General features: G+C 37.6%; 1 protein-coding gene across 2 annotated transcripts in view; it reads left to right on the forward strand.

Moving 5' to 3' along the window:
• Positions 1–18,196, forward strand: part of CDK14 (cyclin-dependent kinase 14) — a 254,892-nt gene that overhangs the window by 120,711 nt on the left and 115,985 nt on the right. For both annotated transcript variants that reach the window (XM_010001563.1, XM_010001564.1), the window contains one exon: positions 11,587–11,680. In XM_010001563.1, coding sequence (XP_009999865.1) covers positions 11,587–11,680 — 94 coding nt within the window. The remainder of the gene's footprint in view (positions 1–11,586; positions 11,681–18,196) is intronic.

Genomic DNA, 18,196 nt, shown 5'->3' on the forward strand with positions numbered 1-18,196 from the left:
AACAGTTACATTTTCCTGAAAATTTCATCTATTTTTTCCCCATAGCAGTGTTAAGTCTTGACTCCTGGGAGCAGGAGATAGACGTTGTAGGATTGTTTCATTAGCAGGGGTTACAGAGTATGAATATTTAATATTGAAGAGAATGTTCAATATAACTGGGCCTCTGACTGCTGTAGTTCCTTGATCTGTAATGGTAGGTGAACCAAGAAGAAAAAGAGAGGGTAAACAAATATCTCCAAATGTGAACTGCAGCAGAGAGGCAAAGGTAGCATCTTTGGTATCAGCTGTCTGCTTTTCTTCAAACCATTCTCCACCTAACAGATCTAAAATAATCTCCCTCTACATCTGAGCTTCTCATCTATCCTGAAACTGTCCTGTTTTCCCAGAGATCAGGTTCAGCCTGGTGTCTTCACAAACTGTATGCAATCTCCATATTCCATCTGCTTCTGACATTTTGCAGTCACCTCTTTTCCCAGATACACCTCTGACATTCTCAGCAAGGAGCTTATCTTGCTTGAGACAGGAAAACTTAATCAGAGGGTAGCTGGGAGATATAGTTTTTTCTGTTCACATTCTTGTAGTTCAGTCTACATGGGTTCAGTCCTTGAGAGTCCTACATCTTTGTGCATATGTGTCTGTGCATATTGACAGCTGGCTGAACATGAGCCAGCAGTGTAACCAAGTGGCCAAGAAGGCCAACACCATCCTGGCCTGCATCAGGAATAGTGTGGCCAGCAGGACCAGGGAGGTGATTCTGCCTCCTGTGCTCAGCCTTGGTGAGGCTGCACCTCGAGCACTGAGTGCAGTTTTGAGCACCTCAGTATAGGAAGGACATTGAGGTGCTGGAGAGGGTGCAGAGACGGGCACCTGGGCTGATTACAGGTCTGGAGAACAGATCTGATGAGGAGAGGCTGAGGGAGCTGGGGCTGTTCAGCCTGGAGAAGAGGAGGCTGAGGGGAGACCTCATTGCTCTCTACAACTTCCTGAAAGGAGGTTGTAGTGAGGTGGGTGCTGGCCTTTTCTTCCTAGTGACCAGTGACAGAACAAGAGGAAATGGGGTCAAGTTGTACCAGGGGAGGTTCAGATTGGGTATTAGGAAAAACTTCTTCACTGAAAGAGTGGTGAGACATTGGAACAGGCTGCCCAAGGAGGTGGTGGAGGCACCATCCCTGGAGGGGTTAAAAAAACAGGTAGACGTGGTGTTTTGGGAGATCATTTAGTGGTCACGAGGGTATAGGGCTGATGGTTGGACTTGATGATCTTGAAGGTCTTGTCCAACTTTGATGATTCTATACTTCTGTATCTGTCTCAACTTGTGAAGCAAAAGAGAATGAGAGAATATATAGAAACAGCTAAAGGAATATTTTTTTTACTTTAATGGAATAAACTGCTCAAGAAATTCTCTAAAATGCTTTTTTACTTGAAAAAGACATTGGAAATTTTAATATTATTTTTTTTTACATTTGCCAATTAAAAAAAATACTGAACTTTGAAATGGAGCTATATCTCCATTGGTGTTTTTTTTTTAAACTGAAAAAAAGGCTTTTAAAACATTTTTGATTCTCACTGATACTTCCTCCACAAAGAAGAATAGTTCACTCAAAAGTTTAACAGCTCCTAAAACCAGATAGTTTAATGCTCCTCTCTATAATAGTTTTATTAAAAGAGCTTTAAAAAAGTGTAGTCAAACTATGTTGTATTACTGTGATAAAGATCAAACTAAGCAATGCAGCTGGTAGAAGCATTTAAAATCTATTATAATGGCAGACTGAGCATTTCTTTCATAATCAGATGTTTAAATTCAAATTATATGAACAGCAGGGAACACCAAGGAAGGACTTAGAATGCCACTTCAGCATTCCAGGTCATGTTTTTAGCAGGACTTTTATAATGATGCAAGACTATTGAGGAAGAGCAGAATAATTACATCTTCAACTATAAAAATAAATGCTGTCTCCTGGTACAGAGCATTTAATATAGGTCTGAAAAAGATCCAGTTGCTCAGGGATAGAGGTGGTGAATTTTGTTTCAAATGAAAAATGATATCAGATAGCACTTGTACTAGATTTATAGCACTTAAATTTTTTTGCTGCCCTGTACAGACTGGAGAACTATGAAGAGTGTGGGAAAAAACCCTGGTAATATAGTTTCTTTCACATAGCAGGAATTTGTGTAGAGGCTCAGATACTGCCACATCAGAAATCAGATTAGAGCAAATGTATATGGTATGTGACAAAAGAGCTTTAGGTTTTTATTTCTCCACTTTGCTGGGTTGTCTGAGACAGTGCTTCCAGTTTGATTGCAAGAGGTGTAGTTATATGTTAAGGTCAGTTTTGCTTATTTGGCACATTTAACAGTGAGCTCTGCTGGAGCACAGGCAGGCTTGGGGCTTTATTTATACAACGGTTGTACATAGCTGGGCCATAATTACATTAAAACCACTTAGTGACTTCCCAGAGTGGGAGGATGGGAGATGCAGAGAAACTCACCAACCATCAGATTCCAAGGTAATTTGGTAATTTGTTATCAAAAGTGTGATTGTAGCATTAGCATTTTTATGCAATTAGTGGCATTATATCCTTATGCCAGATAGTGTGTGCTCTCATGTGTCCTTGATGATCTACATGATGACAAAACTGGGCAACCACTTCAGTGAATATTTAAATAATGTTGAGGTAGAAAGCACAGCTGTTTCTTCTGTTTAGAGGGGAAAAAAAAAGACAGAGGGCCTTTGCTGTAGCCATGATAAATGACATTTCATGCTGGTTCCCAAGGAATGGAAGGTGGGTCTCCTACTGAGTAGAAGACCAGCTGCATGAAAAAGGAGTCCAAATATTAACCACTGGACAGTGGCTGGGAAGCAGGTGGCAGACGCTGCAGGCTATTTTTACACTTCATTTGTCGGTGTAAGGCATTAAGATAATAAGTAAAAGCTAATGATCCACATGCAGTTTTACATTCTCCTGCATTCTTTTTTTAAATAGCCACTGGCAATAAAATAATATTAATGAAGATGTACATGCATTAGTGGTGTCAGGCTGGTGATGAAAATCAACGCAGTGGCTTTGTGATTTACTGCTGACAGCATTTGATACAGCAGTATGAATGTATTATACTACCCAAGACTGCATCAAAGAGTTGTGATAACCTTTGATATACCTTTTTTTTTCCTCTTGATGAGGTCTTACTAGTAGGTAGGAAAATGGCTTTGCATTGCCTCTGGTGTAACTTGTCCTAATCCTTAAATTTCACTGTCCTTTGAAAGTCAGCGCAAGGAAAATAAGCTTCAATACATAAAGGGCTTATGAATTACTTAAACTCATATATAAGGAATGCAGAAACAGGGAAAAAAATCCCCAAATGAACCTATTATATTTGTTCCTTACAGGAAGAAGATAGGATAAGTATATGAAGCAATTTAAACAGGTTATTAAACCCCTTTGATTCTGGTAGTGTGTGTACTGCTACATCTGGGTTGCTTACCTCAGGAAGTCACTAGGGATATTTTATTTTGAAGTGCAGCTGGGTTTAAACAGTGTTTTTTAACAGCTGGTGATTTTTTGCATATCCTGTTTTGCTTTTAAAAAATACACTCTTATTCACAGTTCAGCTAACCTAAGAAGTTATGGGTCATGTTACAGTTTAAATTCACTTTTATTAACTAACATCAGTTTATATTAAGTGCTGTGGAAGAAATCACTTAAAACTAGGCCAGTCAAATGTTACAAAATTGCTTATTAAATCACTGTTATTTAACTTTGTAACTTCTGTACTGATATAATTTTTTTCAATTCTGATCATAATACAGGGAAAACGCTTCATGTAGAGATTTTTCTGACTCTCCTGTTGTTAGAAAAATAACTAGTATTTTTCAGAAACACACCACTTTACACATACAGCCTGCAGATTTGAGTGCCTGCTGTAATTCCGTGCATGCTTTCATGAGTATTTGACCATTGAAGACCTATGACAGTAATTAAGATATTTATTAAATAAAAATGGATATTGTCTTAAGACACAGGTGCACCAAATTATGTTTTTACACAGGGGACATTACAAACGCATCTTTATCCTGTATCTGCTGTGAACAGTTTTCAGTGAAAGAAACAGGAGAGCAGGAGTCCCAGTATACCCTGAAGAAATACTGCTTGGGGCCTGAGAGAGAAAACAGTGTAGAATAAATTAGTTCTTTTGCCCTTGATATTCTTTCTGATTATGACTTCCACTCCAAAGAAATGCTAATCTGTAGGATTAGGTTCTTGAGATGAGGATATTGCAATAACTATGAAGGCATTGTTAATTAAACTTCTGTCATTGTCAGGGAGTTCTTCAAAAGTTTTATCTGCTGAGTTAGCTTTTCACTGGAAAATTCACATAGGGTCAAATTCATAGAAACACTGTGTGTGTGAGGAAACCATCCATGTCTGTTGTTACTGAAAGGGCATTTCAGTTCCTATGTAAAAACTACTTTTATCCATTCCTAATATCAGATTTACCCTTGCTTTTCCACTGCCAGAAATATATTTCATCTATGTCAAAAAAGTAAAGGTATCTGGATCCAGAAAAGAAAATGAGGAAGAACATGTTAAACAGGGAAAATATCTCATGGCAAAATATTGCTTAATTTTAAAGATTATTTTCTTGAGCTTTTTTGCATTCTGCTTTTACAGTAAAGTGAGTCTAACAGAAAGATTCTTGGAAAAACGGGGTCATACACATTTTAATCCCCCATGAATATCATATTGCTTAATGTAGAAGCTGAGAATTGATACAGAGGGTTGGGTTGCAAAAGAGATTTCTGGAGCTCCTATTTCTAAGTAGTTCAGTGACTCAGGCAAGCACATGAGCTCTGTATTTGCTTGTAATTATATTTGCTTCAAGACTGGCTGTAAAGAAATACTTTGAACTATCATATTTTCCAGTAAAATATTTTTCAGCCATTACATCTGCTTTCTGCAAAAATTTTAATGTTGCTCTTTATCATCATAGAAGGGCAATTTTGCTTCAGTCGTTACTTCTCATGTGAGAACTGTAATCTGTTTGCTTCCTGCCCCTGTTCTTTGATGAGACTGTATCTCCCACTGAATGTTACTTTCTATTTATCAAAGTGAAGTGGTCATGAAAGAGAAATTCCAACGAAGTTCACCATGTGTGGGTATTCTGGCAGTGTGCCACTTCAGAATTAGATCAGATTTTTGTCAATCAAGGAGACAAAATTCTTTACTTTTCATTCCTTTCCCCCAAAATTTGTTTTGGTACTTCTGTTCATAAGCAGGATAGGAACATAGGAATGTGACTTCTTCTCTGAATAAATCAGACAAGATAAAATCTCTGTGCCCTTCCAACATGTTGCATATTATTAATGAATTTTATGGAAAAGGTTCCAGTTTTTTGGTGACAAATCCATTAAAAACCAAGTAGTTGAGATTTTTTTTTTTTTTGAGAGGTCCAAGGTTTTTTTGTTTTGTTTAAATTCTGATCTATTTAGCAGAACAAATTGGATGTAGTTTGGGAAACTTGAATGAAAACTCTGCTGTTCCTTTGGATTTCTGAAATCTCACCAGGAGGATTGCTGGAAGCAATTACTTGGCTTTCATAAAAACCTTTCCCCTCTGAAGCCAGATCCTGCATGCAGAGAACAGACTTCATGCCCTGAACAGATCTGTTTTCTAGCAGGCTCAGAGCAGGTAATAGCATTCAGCATAGTCTTCAAAGTGAAGACCTATGCTGGATCTTCACATAAGGTTTCTATCTGGTCATGAAGTTTGACAGTTTAAAACATATATGGTAATCATATAGGCTTTCTGTAGTCTGGATTTAAGTATAAACTAAAGCTTGCTTTGGAAACAACTCCTCATTTCAGAGAATGTCATAGAATCATAGAATTTCAGGCTGGAAGAGACATCTGGGATCATCTGGTCCAACCTTTCTAGGTACTATTATAGTTTATATGAGATGACTCAGCACCCTTTCAAGCTGAGACTTAAAACTGTCCAAGGTGGGGGAATCTACCACTTCCCTTGGCAGACCATTCCAATGTTTGACTGTCCTCATGGTGAAAAATTTGCCTCTTGTGCCCAATTGGAATCTCCCCAGAAGCAACTTGTGCCCATTATCCCTTGTCTTTTCCATGTGACTCCTTGTAAATAGGAAGTCTCCATCTTCTTGGTAGCAACCCTTTAGGTACTGAAACATGGTAATGAAGTTTCCCCTCAGCCTTCTCTTCTCAAGGCTGAAGAAACTCAGTTTTCTCAGCCTCTCATCATATGGCAGATTCTCCAGTCCTCTGATCATCCTTGTGGCCCTTCTCTGAACCCTCTCCAGCCTGTCCACATCCTTTTTGTAGAGCAGGGACCAAAACTGAATGCAATACTCCAGGTGTGGTCTGACAAGTGCTGAGTAGAGTGGGATGATGCCTTCTTTATCTCTGCTGGTGATGCCCTTGTTGATGCAGCCCTGCATCCTGTTGGCTTTCTTTGCTGCTGCAGCACATAGTTCACTCATGTTAAGCCTGTTATCCACCAAGACCCCCAGGTCCCTTTCCACAGGGCTACTCTCCAGTGTTTGAACTGCGTTCCTGGGTTATGTGTTCCCAGGTGCGAGACCTTATGCTTCTCCCTGTTCATAACTTCATAAAGTTCCTGCTAGCTCACTCCTTCCAGTCTGTCCAGGTCATCCTGGAGGGCAGCTTTCCCTTCTGGAGTGTCAACCTCTCCACTCATCTTGTCTGTAGACTCTTCTATGGATCCATAAAGAAAAATTGGAATATTAACTAAAGGAAATAAACCTAATAATCTTTTATAGATTATGCCTCACCAAAACTTTTACATTGTGTGTTTTGGGGTTTTTTCCCTCTCTTTTTTATTCTTTTCAGTATTCAGATACAGATAGACTGGAGATTAGACTGGATGTTCTTGTTGCAATAAGGATCTCTGTTACACAAATATTCACAGAAGTGTGAATTCTTAAACCAAAAATATAATCCCAACCCATATGTAAGCAAGTTACTTTTAAGGGAATACCCTCTTGAATTATGCAAGCTCTTTGACTGTCCTCATGGTGAAAAATTTGCCTCTTGTGCCCAATTGGAATCTCCCCAGAAGCAACTTGTGCCCATTATCCCTTGTCTTTTCCATGTGACTCCTTGTAAATAGGAAGTCTCCATCTTCTTGGTAGCAACCCTTTAGGTACTGAAACATGGTAATGAAGTTTCCCCTCAGCCTTCTCTTCTCAAGGCTGAAGAAACTCAGTTTTCTCAGCCTCTCATCATATGGCAGATTCTCCAGTCCTCTGATCATCCTTGTGGCCCTTCTCTGAAACCTCTCCAGCCTGTCCACATCCTTTTTGTAGAGCAGGGACCAAAACTGAATGCAATACTCCAGGTGTGGTCTGACAAGTGCTGAGTAGAGTGGGATGATGCCTTCTTTATCTCTGCTGGTGATGCCCTTGTTGATGCAGCCCTGCATCCTGTTGGCTTTCTTTGCTGCTGCAGCACATAGTTCACTCATGTTGAGCCTGTTATCCACCAAGACCCCCAGGTCCCTTTCCACAGGGCTACTCTCCAGTGTTTGAACTGCGTTCCTGGGTTATGTGTTCCCAGGTGCGAGACCTTATGCTTCTCCCTGTTCATAACTTCATAAAGTTCCTGCTAGCTCACTCCTTCCAGTCTGTCCAGCTTTCCCTTCTGGAGTGTCAACCTCTCCACTCATCTTGTCTGTAGACTCTTCTATGGATCCATAAAGAAAAATTGGAATATTAACTAAAGGAAATAAACCTAATAATCTTTTATAGATTATGCCTCACCAAAACTTTTACATTGTGTGTTTTGGGGTTTTTTCCCTCTCTTTTTTATTCTTTTCAGTATTCAGATACAGATAGACTGGAGATTAGACTGGATGTTCTTGTTGCAATAAGGATCTCTGTTACACAAATATTCACAGAAGTGTGAATTCTTAAACCAAAAATATAATCCCAACCCATATGTAAGCAAGTTACTTTTAAGGGAATACCCTCTTGAATTATGCAAGCTCTGCAGAAAAAAAAATATGCAGTTTCCTGAGGCATCTAACTTCACTTTTGCAGGCTCATTTACTATGTCAATTCAAATGCAAGAGTAACTAATTTAGCTGTGCTATTAACTCTTACTCTGTGTAAGACTATGGTGACAGCTAGAGTCCCAGGAAATTAAGCAGGACAATAGAAGAGCAGTATTAGATGGTATGGGCACATATGTTCTCATCAATATATCAATAGGTTTAGTCAAACTTTCTGACATAAGAGTGTTAGCCACCCTTTTCAACATTAATTGGCTGTTGCTTTTACATTTTGCATTGGAAATACTTCCAAATTAAATAGCAGCATCTGTCTTATTTATTCAAAATGAGAAGTCCTATAAAGAGAGTAGGAAATTCTGAACTGAAGAGACTGAAATATGTTTGGCTGAATTTCTTTTGTCACAAATTGTTTCTCAAGCACTGACTGAAAATGGGATTGTATGCTCAGCGTGCACAAATTATACATAAATAACATACCTTTGGAGATGCATGCACACTAAAGCCAAGTTAATTGCATGTATTTCATATTTCAAGAAGTAATCTTTCAGTCATAGAAACTAGAAATGGGAGTGATCTGTGAGATCATCTTATCCACCCTCTGTTAATACAAAGCTGTTCCCTGAAGAATATTTTCAAGTGTTTCAGCTTGTCTAGTTTTACACAACTGTAACTGTGGAGTTTCAGGTCCACTGGGAGGCTGGAGTGTAGCACAATTGTTAAGTGTGTTTCTCTAACACGCACACTAAATTTTTTATTTCCTGAAGCATTCTGCTATTTCTAGTTATACTGTCTTGGATCTACCTACGGTTCTGGGAATCATTAAAATCCTAAACAGTTCTTCCTTGTCCTTTATTTTGCATAATTTTAAATGCAGAGCCTTCAGGTTCTCCCTGTCCCTTATGTTTTCTTGTAGCCAAGAATGACATAATTATCTTAACTTTTCCTTAAAAACCCATTTTTCTGGCACAAAAATAATTTTTGCTTTACTTGAAAATATCTCTAACCTCTTTAATAGTTTGTGAGGGCTACAAAAAACAGACTAAATTTCAAGGCCTTGTAGAAACTTTATTTCTTTTCCTATTCAGTGTCTGTGCACTTAATGTTTGTGATTCAGGAATTCTGTTATATACTCAGTTTCTACTTGCTGTGAGCCTAAAATTCATTGATACCGCTAAGACATCTAAAAAACTATCCAGCCATCTTCAAGCCTTTATGTGCTATTATGGCTTCCTGGGTATTTCCTTTAATTTCAATGTAATAAGAATAAAAAAAATAATATTAATAACAGCAATAATATTAATAACAATAATAGCGATAATTAGTATTTATTATTACTATTACTACTACTACTATTATAATTGCTATTATTATTTTTAGTCTTCTCTTTCTATGGGTGTATTCATTATGCTAAACACCATAGGCTTTGAAATCAAGCATAAACTTAGTTTTCAAGGGGCGCAAAGGAACAGCAGCCTTCCAGCTCAAACCCTGAAAGTTGATTATGTTTCTCTCCTCCATGATTTTAATAACCTTTTCTTTTTTGTATTGTTGTTTATTGAACTCCAGTGCTCTTTTGCTCTCTTTTCAGCTTGTGACTAAATGAGTACTAGGTTATGCAAGGGTCCAAGATACATAGTAGAGTTCTTCTTTCTAAGCAGGAAGTTTTTCTTGAGTAGTGTTGTTTGCAGTGCTTCCTTGATTTTTGGCTCATACTTTTGTCACACCTGCTGAAAGTGTAACATTTTAAAATAGATTATGTGAAAAATGTAAAATTTGGCAAAAGCTTTTTATTGCCTTTACAGCATTTCTGTTCAAATGGCTATCTAAGGTTTGTCTGTAGATAGCAGTACGTGCCCTCAAATGATACACTGGTTTAATCAAATGCCTGTTTTCTGGTTGCAAGAATAGAATGCTAATCCTCTTTTCTTAAGTCTAAATTCAATTGTTTTCTTTCTCATCTTGGTTAAATGGTTTCTGACTGAAATCTTGAATTTTTCCTTCCCTGAGATCCTGATACTATTTATAAGTATTTGACTAAGATATATTGTGCCCATCTGTGCTTAATGAAGCACTAACCAGACTAAATGATGAATGGCAGTTTAATCAATTCAGTTCATTTAGTAACCAGCAGAAGCATATGGAACATAAATTTTAACCTCTCTTTTATAAACACCTGAATTATTCTAAAATTTGACCAAAACCATGCGTTCTGAAGTTTTCCTCCACTTCTCAATGCCTAAAGAGAAAATTTGTGTACTATATCTATGCTTTGGGACGTAGGATTAGAAAATAGTGATGTACGTTTAATTTTCTTCTTTGAGAAAACTGACTATCAGCCCTCATTGTCCTGGGATGTAATTTTATTTTTTTTTCAGTAGTGGTCAAAGGCTTCAAAGATGAGTAAAGCACGGGTTGTCTGCTGATAATCAATCTTAGTTAAGTGGTATCTTTAAACACTCAGCCCCAGCCTTAATGAAAATATGCAATCTATTTTCATTAAGCTGCTTTCTTCTAGAACCACTTCCTCACCAATATATACATGCATATCCATAAAATTAAATGCTCCTATCTGAATGCATCATCACGATACATAAGCAATGAAAAGGTATGTAATTACTATGTTCCAAATAATTTACTTCTAAAAACTAGGTTAAATTAGAGTTTATTGCTTGGATTCTGTGACACAGAAACACAACTCACAATTTCAGGGAGAGGTGGTAGCATAGTTAGTTTTTCAGATTCTTGGTTCATTTTTATAAATATTTTGGGTTATTGAATTGGCATTTGTTTTGGGTGAAGAATTTTTTGTGTGCATGTGTGATTACTTACATAGCATGGTTATGCAGCAAACATAGATGTTTGCATACTGAAGTTGTAGAATACTTTTTTTCTTCCCTGATTTCCTAGCACTTCTTCTAATGTCTTAACTGAGTGGGATGAGGACGAGTCATGTGAAGTACCTTTTGCAAGAGGCCAGGGACAGGAGCTGCAGTGAGGTGGCTGTCATGGCAGGGAGAGGAGGGAGCCCATGGCTGCTCAGCCCATCCCACCAGACCTCCCCAGAGCTGTGAGCTTTGGCCTTCCTTCTTTTTAGAAGAGGGGAGAGGAAAGTCCAAGCAAGCCCATCCTGGAAATCATCTGCTTTTGGGTAGTAGCTCAGTTCAGTGGCTGAGAGCAGCCACATGCCCTTTTTCAGCATCTCCCATGGGTACCACTGCCATTCCCACATCCCCAAAATTAATTATGTGTATTCCTTTGTGCTCAGGAAGCACTCTCACAAATAGAGAGCAGCTGCCATCTGTATTTCTGCTCCCTCTACACTTGGCTTCAAACACCGGAAAAGTATTAATTTTTATACATTGGTTTTAGTAAACAAACATGCTTGTCCTTCAGCCTGGCATAGGTTTATTTTTAAAAAATAAGATCTATTATTCAAATACTGGTGATAGATAAAAAATACTGTTGCTGGCCATTTGATGTGTAAGAAATTTTTCTAATGTTGCATACTTTTTTTTTTTTCTTCCCTCTGTAGGGGAGTGGGTTGTATCTTTGTAGAAATGATTCAAGGGGTTGCTGCTTTTCCAGGAATGAAAGACATTCAAGATCAACTTGACAGGATATTTCTGGTGAGTTTGTTATTGCTGAAGTAATGTACCTAAGACAACAAAAGATTGTTTGAAAAATGTTCACGTATTTATTTGTATCAGGCATTAAATTGCTGATGGAACCAAGGATCAGAAGCCTGCTTCACAAACTAGATACAGTTTGTTTGGTATATACTTCAAGACTATGTACAAAGTTCAGATCCTATTTTTTTTCAATTAATATTTTTCAAATAATCTAAAGACAGGTTTTTGTACAACTGTGAAAAAAGGCTTTCCAAATGTAAGGCAATGGAAGTCCAGTCTGTTTGTCATCCTCACTCTGAAAGTGTTAAAAAATGACAACTCTAGTCGGTGCTCTATTATTATTATGCTAATATTGTTATGTCAGTGGCAATTTGTTGGTTTTTTTTCTGAAATAGATATAGAAAATAAAAGATAGGAAATGAGGTGAGAAGCAGAAGTGGAAATCAGAAATCATGCTTAAATTCCACAGAGTCCTTGACTACTGCTTCTGTCACCTGGTTGGGCCCTTCATAAGGTGTATGAGTAGCTCATAGGCACTGATGACACATCCACTTGGGAATGAAAGAAGAGGTAGTTTATATTAAGTGCAAACCATCATTTACACATTTTTTTTCTAGGGTTGTGTGATTTGGTTATTGGTTTTTTGGGTTATTTTTTTAGACTTACTCTTTCTCCCATTGTGCTCCGGGTTTGGCAGTTCCCATTCAAAAGGCTCAGGAACAATTTTTCTTTACTCCCTTATAAAGGATTTTGTTCATTGTGGTGCCTGCTGAGAACTGGACCGTTGTGGAGTGGATTTATTCAGGGAAGCCACTGCTCATCCAGCTACTAGCCAAAGTGGCTTTGGATACTCTGAGGTGGCCATCAGTGAAGGTATTGCAAGAGCAGCTTCTTCCCTCAACCTGTCAATTGCTGTTTTGCTTCTGACCACAACCTTAGAAGGGAAGGATGAGTATAACCTTGCTTTTAAAGGTTATTTTGTTAGTAGCAATTTATTTCAAACGCAGAGGATTTATTTTGAACTATTTTTTTGCCCAAAAAATGGCCGAAAAAGGAGGAGGGAAAGAAAAGAGGAGGGAAAGAATGTAATTTGTAATGTGTTTTAAAATTTAATTTACATGCTTCATTTTACTTGGACTTGCTTGTATTTTTTGCTGGGACATCAGGGAATTTAGCAACTGCTTTTAAGAGTGGGTCAGAAAAAAGTACCTCTCTAAAACAAGACCTTATTTTATTGTGAAATAAAAATATCTCATTTTCTATAAAATAAATTGTTATTCTGCCTCTTCGCTAATACTCTGAAAATTCTGTGCTGTGAAAAAATAGCTGTGCTTCAACGTACACAAGGAGCAGCAGTTCTGAGCAGTTCCTGTGAAGTGTCTAATTGCTTCATTTGTTCCCCAGATTGTGTATTTTAAGCTAGTAACTTCTGAGCCAGTTTCATGGTTTTGCTTTCTGAAATTATTATGTTTCTCATTTATTGGGATGAAATTTCCTCCTTATTTATAGAACGTGACATTTCAAAAACAATAAATTCCTCTTTGGGGCTTCATCTTATTTATCATGGTAAAATTTTAGTCAGTGTTTTTGCCATAGAAATAAAGTAGACTTCTAACAGAATAAATCAGTGCTCCCTTCAATAGGGCCTTTTTGCACTATATCATATGAGATCATATTATATGATATATCGTATATGATCTCATTATGTAGTGCAAAAACTGGTAGTGATGAGTATATAATATAAACCTATTTTTATATGCCTTTTGCAAACCTTTTGTATATTCCCATTTTCTTTTCTCTTCCTTATCCTTGCAATTATTTATGTGTTAAAATGTCAAGATAAATACAGCCCAGGATGACTTTCGGGGTCTGCCAGGTTTCTTTAAAATTCTGTTTTAAAACTGCAGCTGCAAATATAAAGAGCAGTGTTGAAATAACAAGAAATAATTTATTGATACTGTTTCTTTAATTTTATCTTTTACAAACCTTCAAATAAAAATACAATTTTGGACTGGATAGTTTTACGGTCCATTGTAAGTCAGAGTTAATTTTTAAATCCCAATTAATTAGGCTTTCTAATGGAAGTGTCTAGCTACCCTTAGCTAAACAGCTTCAGTGAGTGCTTTCCTAATGTACTCTAAGCATCGTTAAGAATGTATCTATTTGAAAGTTATAAAACAAAAGATTATTCCTGTTTGGTTTTGTGTTTGAACAGAAGGATTAAGTTCCTTCATTCTCCAGTGAATCATGTGTAGTGTAGTATTTAATAGTGCTGAAGTACAAAATTAATTGGGTTGTTACACTAGATAACTAATACAATTAACTCCCACACAGCGAACACTTACACAGCTGTGAAAGAAACAGTTCAACCAATGAAAGATTTTACCACAAAGTCTTCCCATAGTTCGCATTTTCAACATCCAACAGTGATGGTTTTCTTGTGACAAGGAGTAATCTTCTGAAAATGGTGTAAGGTGCAGTGCATCTTCACACTAATCTCTTTGTTCTAGAGTTCTAGAATACACAACTTGCAACACAGTGTATAGTAATCAGTGTGGTATCTGTTGCCATTGTTATTAGTCATAACTACATATCCGCTTCAGAGTGGAAGTTGAGGTTTCTAGGGAATCAGTTACACTGTAGAAGAAAAGTCACAAAACGCTAAGAAATAATAGTCAGGAAAAGTTAATTTAATGTGAATAGCATTTTAAAATTGTTAAATGGCTGTTTGATTTCCTATTGTGTAATTTCCTATTATTACACAAAGGAAATTAAAATACCTTGTATGTGTGCTGTTTCAGCAGATATCAAGTGGAAATCTGAGAGATTCTTTTGATTCTTTCAATGCTTTTGCGTATCTCTGCCACTGGCATTCTCCACATATCCTCAGAGCAAGAGTAGATGCAGCCCAGCACACCACATGTTTCTTCTACATTATGATTGATGTTTATTTATGTATAATAAGGGCTTAATTAAGTGATTTGTATATAATAGATTAAGAACAGAATTTGGGCTTTCATTTTTGTTTAAGAGCTTTACTTCTACTTTTTCCTTTATATTGGAACTGAGGTTACTTTCTGGATAGAACGGCACCATAGAAAATAAGAGAGAAAAGTGTAATCACAGCCTGCAAGAGCTAGTAAGTCTTTTGCCTCAAAGTACCAAACTAGTGATGTGTCAACATCATTTCCAGCATAACTTAGAAGATCCAGCAAAGTGTTTTGCCATTTTCTGAGACATGTAGCTGGAGGTTTTGTTGCAAGGTACTAGATCTGGTGGGCAAATAATCTGATTTCTGTTTGGTCTTATAATATGTGCTCAAGACAGGATGAGGCTTCAATCAAGTACACATTGAACAGTAAAACCAAGGGAATAGGAAAAATATTTGAGGCAATCTGTTGAGTCAGAATAAAAAAAAATTGAGAAGTACTATTTGGCTTCTGATATGGAATAGTTAATCCTATCTTTAGCAGTAGTTTATTCCTGATGATCATTTGTTAGCATACATTTCTCTAAATGCAAACTTCTGAGTTTCTCTGTATCAAGGAGAACCTGTCATTGAAATAAACTTTAATTATGTCTAGAAGTAAAGGCTGCACCAAGTGGCTGAGGGAACTGGAGCTATTTAGTCTGAAGAAAAGGAGGCTGAGGGGAGACCTCATTGCCCTCTACAACTACCTGGAAGGACGTTATAGCGAGGTAGGCACTGATCTCACAAATAACTGGTGATAGAACAAGAGGGAAAGGCCTCAAGCTCCACCAGGGGAGGTTTAGACTACACACTAGGAAGAACTTTTTCACTGAAAGAGTTATCAGACATTGGAACATGCTGCCCAGGGAGGTGGTCAGGTCACCATCCCTGGATGTGTTTAAAAGTCATCTAGATGTGGCTCTTGGGAATATGGCTTAGTGCTGGACTTGGTAGAGTAGGGTTAATAGTTGGACCAGATGATCTCAAAGTTCTTTTCCAATCTAAGTGATTCTATGATTCTATGGAATGCCTTCAAGCTAGCCTTGTACTGGAGAGAACTGATCGTTCATTGGATCTAGTGGTCATCAGCATGAATTAGCTGAGTGTTAAAGCTGAGTACACTGAGAAGCCTGCTGTATGTCTGTGCCTGCCTTAACTTGAGCCACACTGGAGGTTCCATCTTGGTTACAGTTCTGATCTTGATATAAAGGTGTGCTTTTATACTTGCTGTTTGTGACAGATGCAAACCAGATCAGAGTTGAATTTCTTCTGCTAGTTCAATTATTCTTCTGCTGAGATTTTTTTTTTTAAGTGGGAAGCTATTTCTATAGCTATTTCTATCTATGCACTTTACCTGAGGTTTCTGAGAGCCACTAGAGATCAAAGTGAATTTTCCTCCCAGGCTCCAAAGCCTTCCCGTTAAAGGAATAATCTGTGCATTGGCTGAACTTTAGTCTTGGTGCCAACTACACTGAAATTTACATTTCACTGCAAAAATAATGTACAAAGGATTTTCCTGATGGTTTGTAGATCTCTGGATAGGCAGGACAAGAGCATTTAATTGCTGGATTATCTTAAATGGACATTCAGTCTGCAGATGCGGTCGCAGGATGTGTGCATTGCCACTGCAGGTGACGTGGTACAGTGGGAGTGAGAGTTTGAAGCCAGAAGCTTCTGTCTTTCCTGACATGCATATTGCAAAAAGCTGTGGACTCCTCTCTGGTATGGAATGCTATTGCGGTGTTGGGTGCCATAATGCGCAGTATTAAAAAGTAACTAAAAGATAGCAGTATCCATTTGTTGAGCCCAGCAGTCTGGTGTGCCAAAGAGTGATGCCAGAAACACTAGCTTTCTGCATGGAGCTGTATAGCAAAGGCTTGCAAGAGTTTGCAATTTCAGATAGCTATGAAAAATGACATTGTCCTTTTAAATAGGAATGGAAGTGTTACTTCTGTTATTGAAGATTTAAAAAGCTAGCGATATTTTTTCTTTATAAACACACGCACATATGTATGACTACACACCTGAACTGTCTTGTATCATATAACACAGGCTAATAGTTTCCTCCACAGCTCTAATGTTAACAGGTGTTTCTGAAGCATGGGGCTTTCTCCCTGTGGGTCTGTATCTGAAGGTTTGCTTCATGTCACTGACATCCTCTAAAGCCTGAAATAATGCATTTTAACAGGCCTCACTTTCACTTAAGCTTATGTGGACCCAAAAGAGCTGTGCTTTCTGGTACATTGTGCTAACATCTTTTGGGAAGCTAGCAATGGTAAACCCAAGGGAGGAGTACTTTTAACTGCTGGGTTTTTGAAGTTCACCATTACTTGATAAATATCTTGGCTCTGAAATACAGCTTGTTCAAGTGAGCTGAAATTTTATTTTGTGTAGGCACAGTATCTATTGGTTCCTTGTATTTGGCAGATGATGCATCTGGTTGGAAAAAAAGTCTTCATCTTTGTGGAACAGATAGTTCTTGCTCAGAGGGGGAAAGTTTTCTATGAACAGCTTGTGTTTTCCTCCCATCTCTCTGCATCGTTCTCTCACCGATGACTTAACAAGGAAAGTAAGGGTTTTTCTTTAAAGTCTAATTAAGTAGAAAACTGACTGCTGAGCTCTATCTTCTGTAACACAGCATGTAAGTAGAATGGGAGAAGTGCAAGGGCTTATATTCTGCTAATGAGTTTACCTATGCTTTGCTTTATTATAACAATATGCAAAATACTTCTGTTCAGCACCACTGAAATTAATTAAATAGTAGGCTTCTCTACCTGTGGGTTTTCTCTTTGAAGTTTTTAGCACTTATTCAGTATTTTACAGCAGTTGCCTTCAGGTTTTGCACTGATACCACTTTTACAAGGTTCCTTTCTGGGCTTTAAATCTGATGCCAAGCTTGAAATGAAAGTAATTCTAAACTAGGCAAGTATGAGGTGAATTAACCTTTAAAATAGTCTTTAAAAACAAAGTAAATCTTCTATATATTCATGCTTTGTAAAGGTCTTTCAGTTTTTTAAGAGTTCTTTTTAAGGAATTTCAGTTCAATTTTAGCTGACTGCACCATACTGTCTTCTGTATCACTGCATGTGTTAGTCTTTTTCCTTATAACAGAGCACAAGGTATTTGATGCTAATTTGCATTTACCTCTTACAAAGAACTCCTGCCCTCACCATGTCTGAGGGGCCATAGTCTGCGTTGTTCTTTGCCTTGTATCATCAAACCCATATGATATTGTGTGAACAATCTAGGCCTAGGATTGAAAAACAGCCATCTTGCAAAATTGTAGGAAATTTTCTTGAGGAATATTGCCCATCTGTATCAGGAAAGTAGACTTTAAATAATATTGACATTATATCTCGCACTGTTAACCTTTCTTTTAGAAAAGGGGACACGTAACCTCCCATTCATCCATGTTTGAAGACATAAAAATACCCAGCAGTATAGGATGGACAATTGCCAGGGGAAATGCCATCTAGTAGCAGAAGGGAAGAGGAGGAGAGGCGATAATAAATGAATGTGTAACCCCATCCTTGATTTCCAAA

Source organism: Chaetura pelagica, unplaced genomic scaffold (genome assembly GCF_000747805.2).
Source record: "Chaetura pelagica isolate M959 unplaced genomic scaffold, ChaPel_1.0 scaffold127, whole genome shotgun sequence".
NCBI classification, from domain to species: domain Eukaryota; kingdom Metazoa; phylum Chordata; class Aves; order Apodiformes; family Apodidae; genus Chaetura; species Chaetura pelagica.